This window comes from Cyprinus carpio, chromosome A16, assembly GCF_018340385.1.
Source record: "Cyprinus carpio isolate SPL01 chromosome A16, ASM1834038v1, whole genome shotgun sequence".
Lineage (NCBI taxonomy): Eukaryota > Metazoa > Chordata > Actinopteri > Cypriniformes > Cyprinidae > Cyprinus > Cyprinus carpio.
In genome coordinates, this window is record NC_056587.1 from 23,243,737 (window position 1) to 23,251,512 (window position 7,776).

Sequence of the window (7,776 nt, forward strand, 5' to 3'; positions counted from 1 at the left end):
CGACGCCACCTGCGAGCACTTCCGCCTGGCCAGGTAGAGTGCGTAGCCTCGGGTGTTCTGGAGATCTCAGGGATGAGTCAAGGATTGGTGATAAAACTGTTGAAAAAATGCATACCAATATCCAAAAGCTCCTGTCGAGTGTAAGATGTCAAGGCAAAGCTGTTCAATACGAACAGACCCGAGATAAGCAGGCCATCTAATCACATAATCAGCGCTGCCATCTTGGTCATCAAGAAATGTAATGTATACGTTTATTTGTCAGTTGGATGATTTACAGAATGCTATTATAATGTTGTTGTAAAATCCTAGGATTACTGTGGTGCGATACCAGTCACTTATGAGAAAACAGTCTTTTTTAAAGTGTTTCGTACTGTTTTGTATTGTTTTAGTGTTTTGCTAATGGACCTTGAGTCTGGAAATAAAGTTGAATGAAAGAATATTTGTGTGTGTGTGTGTTCACTACTCGCTGCTGTCTCTGTGCAATTCGATGGGTTGAATTCAGAGGAAAATTACAAGTATGGGTTATCTTACTTATACATTATACATCACTATCCCTATCACTGTTTACTTTAATAAGACTCAAGTGTGTCAAAACTAAACTCTACAGGAGCTTTACATACTCGCAGACACGTCTGTTTTACACACGTCACTCAAACACAGAACCAGGAAACAGAAATCAGTTCAGGGAAAGAGAAAGTGAAAGTGTAGTTGAGCCCTTGTGTGTTCGTGTCTGTATTCATGCAGTAAAATGGCTGAAGCCAGATATTTTCAGGATGAGTTTACGTGTCCAGTGTGTCTGGATCTCCTGAAGGATCCAGTGACCATCCAGTGTGGACACAGTTACTGTGAGAACTGTATTACAGCCCGCTGGGATCAGGAGGATCAGAAGAGAGTCTACAGCTGCCCTCAGTGCAGACAGGCCTTCAGTCCAAGACCTGCTTTAGCTAGAAACAACATGCTGGCTGAAGTGTCAGAGAAATTGAAGAAGAGGAAACGTCCTGCTGACCGTGATGCTGTAGCTGGAGATGTGCAGTGTGATGTCTGTACTGGAAGAAAATACAAAGCCATCAAGTCCTGTCTGCTGTGTCTGAACTCTTACTGTCAGAATCACCTCGAACAACATGAGAGTTGGTTTAAAGGAAAGAGACACAATTTGATTGATGCCACTGGACGACTGCAGGAGATGATCTGCCAGAAACACGAGAAGCTCCTTGAGGTTTTCTGCCGCACTGATCAGAAATGTATATGTGTGCTGTGTATGATGGATGAACATAAAAACCATGACACTGTATCAGCTGCAGAACTGACGACAGAGAAACAGGTATTTAAAACTAGACACTGATGAAATATTGCTGACACTCATTTCATATGACACTCATTTAATATGCCCTATATGAACAGCTTACAGCATTCACACATCACACGGCAGCAGAAATGAACAGCAGGTTCACTGTTGGCTGAAAATGCACCAGAAACCTTAATCAACACAAACTTTCACTAAACAGGCTTTGATTAAACATAAAATTATGGAGTGAACTACTCACCTGTTCTTTGACAAAATATATACTTTAATAAGTCAAAATACAAGCTCTGCTACTGTACACAGCAGAAACACTGTCAGTCTGAAGCTCTACATCTGTTTCAGTTTAAATTTTATAATACTTACACTTACATTCATTATCATCTGTTTGTCCTGCAGAAGCAGCTGAAGGAGATGCAGGAGACGTTCCAGCAGAGAATCCAGCAGAGAGAGAAAGATCTTCAGCAGCTGAGAGAGACTGTGGAGTCTCATAAGGTGAGTCTGGAGAAGAAGAAAAGTTTGTCTCCTCCTCAGTTCAGACTCACTGAAGCTGAATCACTGTGTGTCCTAACAGCACTCTGCACAGACAGCAGTGGAGGACAGTGAGAGGATCTTTATTGAGCTCACCTGCCCCATTGAGAGAAGTTGCTCTGAGGTGATACGACTGATCAGAGATCAGGAAAAGACTGCAGTGAGTCGAGCTGAAGAACAACTGGAGCAGGAGATCAATGATCTGAGGAGGAGAGACGCTGAGCTGGAGCAGCTTTCACACACACAGGACCACATCCAGTTCCTGCAGGTAACACAGATCTAGAAGAACAGAGTCAGAGTGGACTTGAGCAGATCCTGCTGTGACAGAGAGTCACAAAGAAACATTTCATAAGTGGCTTATTATATAATCATCAGTCAGACTCTCATCTGATCATCTTCTTATGAAAGAGACGCCACTTACAAATATCTTTCAGATCTGGAAATCTCAAAAATTCACTTACATCTCAACTTTTTACCTAATTTCCCCTTTAGATTTATTACATCATGGTGAAATCAGTGAAACTCATTAAAAGAGATTCTGATTAACATTAATTAAAACTGGATCAGATGATCCTCAAACCTGATAAAAATTATCTTTATTGACCTGAAACACATGGATGAATTTGACGACGAAGACCCCAAACATGAAGTCAGGCTGTATATTTGCAATGCTTCAGCATATTGAAACCAAACCAAACCTGACTATGTCTTTTTTTTTTTTGTGATCAAGTTTTTACTTATTTTTATACATATAACAAACAAAACAAAACACCAAAACAACAAGAACAGACATCATCCACACACCCAGAGCCACTATACATGCTCCATAAATAACTTATAAAAAATGAGCCAAGTTTTTAGAGGTTAAACTGATCAATGTTCCCTCTAATTTTTTTTCTTGCTGAGCAAAACTTTTCTCTAATGGGCGGACATTTCGGCCACCTGTGCAAAAACATTCTTTATACCAGACATGTACAGCGCGCACAAAAAAAAGTGTGTAACTTTTAACTTTAATGTGCTATTTGTATTTGTATTAGACCCGTGACTAAATGATGTACATTTTAGATTACCTGAGAAAACTGTATATTATATATATAGTATAATACATATATATATATATATATATATATATATATATATATATATATATATATATATATATATACAGTATAATACACTGCCATTCAAAAGTTTGGGATCAATAATGTTTATTAAATAAGTTTCTTATGCTCATCAAGGCTGTATCTATTTGATAAAAATATTGAATATTATTTCACAAAATAATATTGTGAAATATTATTGCAATTTAAAATAAAAGTTTTCTATTTTAATATACTTTAAAATATAATTTATTCCTATGAAGCAAAGCAATTTTCAGCATCATTTCTCCAGTCTTCGGTGTCACATGATCCTTCACAAATCATTCTAATATGATGATTTATAATCAATGTTGGAAACAGTTGTGCTGCATAATATTTTTTTGGGACTTGTGGTATTTTTTCGGGATTCTTTGATAAATAAAAAATTAAAAAGGACAGTGTTTATTCAAAATAGAAATTTTGTGTTACAATATACACTACTAAAATGTTTGTGGTCAATATTTTTTTCTTTTCTTTTTTTAAAGAAATTAATACCTTTTATTCAGCAAGAATGTGTTAAATGGATAAAAAGTGATAATAAAGACATATATTTAGAAAAGATTTATATATAAACAGAATCACAGAATCACCAAAATTTTATTAATCTAAGAATTAAAGAAAAAAGTAAAACGTTCAAAAAAAAAAAAAAAGTAAAAATATTAAGCAGCACAACAGATTCATCACTGATAATAAATTAGCAGATTAGAATGATTTCTGAAGGATAATATGACACTGAAGGCTGTAGTAATGATGCTGAAAATTCAGCTTTGCTCCACGGGAATAAATGATATTTTTAAAGTATATTAAAACAGGAAACCAATATTAGAAATTGCAATAATGTTTCACAATATTACTGTTTTTTCTTCTGTATTTTCGATAAAATAAATACATCCTTGATGAGCAGAGACTCCATTAAAAAACAAAGTCAATTATTTATTAGGTTAATAATATAGGCCTAACATAATATAATATCAAAACAAACTGAGGCATTTAAACTGATGGAATAGAATAGAATAGAATAGAATAGAATAGAATAGAATAGAAACTGAAGCATTTAAACTGAGATCTGTAAGTTAAATATAAAAAAAAAAAAAAAAAAACGTGAACGTCAATTCTTCTATAGCTATCTAAACATCCCTATGATGTACAGTTTGCACACTACACCTGTGTGACTGTAAATGTCTCTGAGTTTTGTTACCGTTCTGTGCCCATCATCCGCTGTTTCCAGCACTTAATCAAGCCACTCTTCTTTAAATACATGATGACGTTTTATTTCACATGTCATTGCGTTTGCGTCGGCTCTCGAGTTGAGCTATTTCGTAGGCTACGCAACCATTAAAATATTCGGTTTCAACAGCGACTCATTTGGCGCACATCATTCCCTTTCTATGAAACTGTAAACCGCATTCACCGGTTCTAACTCTTAACGTGATATCAGCTCTATAGCGGTTTACCCGAGCATTGCAATTCATTCGCTTTCGCAAATAGCTTTCCCAACTCATTTATGCGTGTGCGCGGCACATTGTTTCTTCTGCGCGGCAGCGGTGGAAGAAGTGCGCGGCCGCGCGCGCGCGCAGCTTAGAGGGCGTAGGTGAGACAATGAGCCAAGTTTTTTAGAGGTTAAACTGAGGTTAGACCACACTTTCTCCCAAGTCGACAGATAAATTAAGGTCAGATTAATCATATATCCCGATTCCAAACAGATTTGACAGAAAAAGGCATTGTAATGCGATCAACAACTCCACCACACACCGAAGAAACAGATGGTCGACCAGAAGATGGCACAATCCAATCCCGCACAAAATGAGATCTCCTTAAAGTAACTCTATATACCAAACCACCCAAGTGCGCAAACCTTTTAAAATTCAAATTAAATAAATAAAGATATTAATGTCTGTTGTATAAAATAAAAGTAGCACTAAAAAAGGAACGTCAAACAACTTTGAACCCGAACCAAAGCAGACCACACATTACCGAGAATACAGAAAAATATTTGGATTGAGCTGATCAAATCCTCCGCTTTCTGAGAAGAGTTGAACATCATCTGCTCACCGTTGTGCCGTAGTTTAATTATCGCAGGACAGATGAGAAATGGCCGCAGACCCAGCACTGCCATCCTCCCAAGGACCAGCCTGAGGCTCCCCCTCCTAACAGACGTGGCTGGACTGAAGTCAGGAAAAAACAGCAGCATGACATTATCCTGCCTATGTTTCACCGGGTATGCCTGCCGTGCACCCTTCAGGATCGCAGATCTGTCTTGTCATCTCAGCACACGAAAGATAAGAGTATGTCCATATGTAGGTCACACAATACCGGGGTCAGTACAGAGTCTATCGCATCTTTTACTGTCGAGGCCACAACCGAATCCAAAGTACTTTGCTGCTCTTTAAGTGCTAGCTTGATACCGTTAGACATGGCGCCGTCGAGCTCTTCTTTACACATATAGTAATAATTTTCAAACACAACAAATGTTTATATCATCCAAACTATTTCGTAGAAAGTTCACATATAGCGTAAGTGGCAAATACTAGAATCTGTAGCTCTAATCTGATTTAATGAATATGAGAAGAATAAAGCTGATGCTGTGAAAGAGCTGGATTAAGGTGAGTTACTAAAGATCAGTCGAGTCAATATGGGTGAAGAGACTGTTTTTAGATCAGATGATTTGAATGTATAAGGAATTGTTTGATCTGTTTGTTATTTTTATGGGTGTGAGTGAATTTAATTATGATTTTTGACTAGGATTTTCTTCTTTTCTCTATTAAAAGCAAGGACCACAATGGAAATAAGTTAACACAACTTTATTGTGTTATCCTTGACAAGAAAGTTGTAACAGTGTATTTCTACTTTTTGTGTCAAATAACTACAAGACCCGCACAAATCTGATATTCCTGCAGGTTATTGGGTGAAGTGTGGAGCTGATGAGTTTTGATTTGTGTTTTCTGTAGAGTTTCCAGTCTCTCTCAGCACCTCCTGAATCTACAGACGTAAATGATGATCTCTTCAGTTCTCTCTTCTCTTCTGATGGTCTGATTGAATCTGTCCATCAGCTGAGAGACAAACTGGAGGATTTCTGCAAAGAGGAGCTCAAGAAGATCTCAGACAGAGGTAAAGTCCTGGAGATTCATCTGCTCTCAGAAACCAGTCCATCATCATCTCATATCATGGAGAACATCATATTAGAAATGTGTTAGATACAGGATCATGAGAATCACACTGTTCATGTCTGTTGATTTCCACAGTCACATTCACCAACATTGTTCCCAGAACCAGGAAGGACTTCCTACAATGTAAGTCAGTAAGAAAACCAGCAGAAAACTCACTGAGTGTGTTCATGGTTTTCCTGTAGAAGAGTTTTATAATTGATGATGTAAATGAAGATTTGCACAGATATCTGGTCATCTGTACTAAAACACAGATGATACACTGAACATGAGTTCAGCTACATGAAAGAATCAAAAAGATTAATAATTCCTGACATTTATGTGTTTTATCTCCATTAGATTCCCATCAGCTCACTCTGGATCTGAACACAGTGAATAAAAACCTCAGTCTGTCTGAGAGCAACAGAGAGACTACATTCACTTACACAGTCCAGTCGTATCCTGATCATCCAGACAGATTTGATTGTGTATGTCAGGTGTTGTGTAGAGAGAGTGTGTGTAGACACTGTTACTGGGAATTGGAGTGGAGAGGACGTGTGTTTATATCAGTGTCATATAAGAGCATCAGCAGGAAGGGACGGGGTGATGAGTGTTTGTTTGGATATAATGATCAGTCCTGGAGTTTGATCTGCTCTCCCTCCAGTTACTCATTCATACACAATAACATACAGACTGTTCTCCCTGTAGAGTCCATCAGCAGTAGAATAGGAGTGTTTGTGGATCACAGTGCAGGAACTCTGTCCTTCTACAGCGTCTCTGACACAATGAGCCTCATCCACACAGTCCAGACCACATTCACTAAGCCGCTCTATCCTGGGTTTGGGGTTAAAAAAAGATCATCAGTGAAACTGTGTTGATGAATCAGAATAGACTGACGAGAGATTCTACCCATAATGCTTTGAGCTGCATGATAAATCAGTAACAGTGAGACGTTATAGAGTCTCTTCTTTTCTCTTAATGACATTAATACTGCAGCTGAACTTGGTCACTGAAATAACGTCCGGATAAATGTGTGTAATAAATCCTCATACAGACAGTTAGATCAATGTGTGTGAGTCCTGCTGAGTGACCATGTGATTCTGTGCTTTTCTCAACCTGTTTGTGTTGATTTGGTTTTTAATGTAGTGTCTAAGTATTAAGTATTTTTGGGAGTATCTGTACTGAGTTTTTTATATTTCATCCAACTTTTATTTTTACACCACTACATTTCCTAATTAAAATGTATACTTTTACTCCAATACATTTCCCCTAAGTTTATTCGTTACTTACTACAAAATAGTCAGAAGTGCACAGACTGCAGTAAAGCCAGTTTGACGAATCAGTGGTCTGGCGTTTGCAAGTAAGACTCATAAGGCCTAGTTAACTTAATCTATCACACAAAGAGTACAGTTTTTCTGCAGATGCATGACCATTTAATAATAATTTTATACAAGTTCAGTAAAGCAATAAGTGACTTACATTTATGACATAATATTGCTTGTTTTTGCTCAATTTTATTAAAGAAAATAGTTCCAAACAAAGATCACAGCACTGTTTTGCGTCTCTGAGCAATGGACGGTGTTTAATTATTGAATGAATCAGCATTTTGAACGAATCAGTTGAATGAATGATTCAGTGATTAACTCATTAACATGGTCAAATG

At 37.3% G+C, this 7,776-nt stretch overlaps 1 protein-coding gene across 1 annotated transcript; it reads left to right on the forward strand.

Annotated features, from left to right (window-relative positions):
* The first annotated feature begins 688 nt into the window (after positions 1-688).
* Positions 689-6,991, forward strand: LOC109098071 (tripartite motif-containing protein 16-like). Its single transcript, XM_042773302.1, has 6 exons — positions 689-1,321; positions 1,700-1,795; positions 1,875-2,099; positions 5,919-6,078; positions 6,213-6,260; positions 6,474-6,991. Exons 1-6 carry the CDS (start codon positions 749-751, stop codon positions 6,989-6,991), a joined length of 1,620 nt encoding a protein of 539 aa, XP_042629236.1. The 5' UTR covers positions 689-748.
* The last annotated feature ends 785 nt before the right edge of the window (positions 6,992-7,776 follow it).

Coding starts and splice junctions, on each gene's coding strand:
- LOC109098071 (XM_042773302.1), top strand. CDS start 749: ATGGCTGAAGCCAGATATTTTCAGGATGAGTTTACGTGTCCAGTGTGT. Junction 1,322..1,699: donor AACTGACGACAGAGAAACAG/GTATTTAAAACT, acceptor TTTGTCCTGCAG/AAGCAGCTGAAGGAGATGCA. Junction 6,261..6,473: donor CAGGAAGGACTTCCTACAAT/GTAAGTCAGTAA, acceptor TATCTCCATTAG/ATTCCCATCAGCTCACTCTG.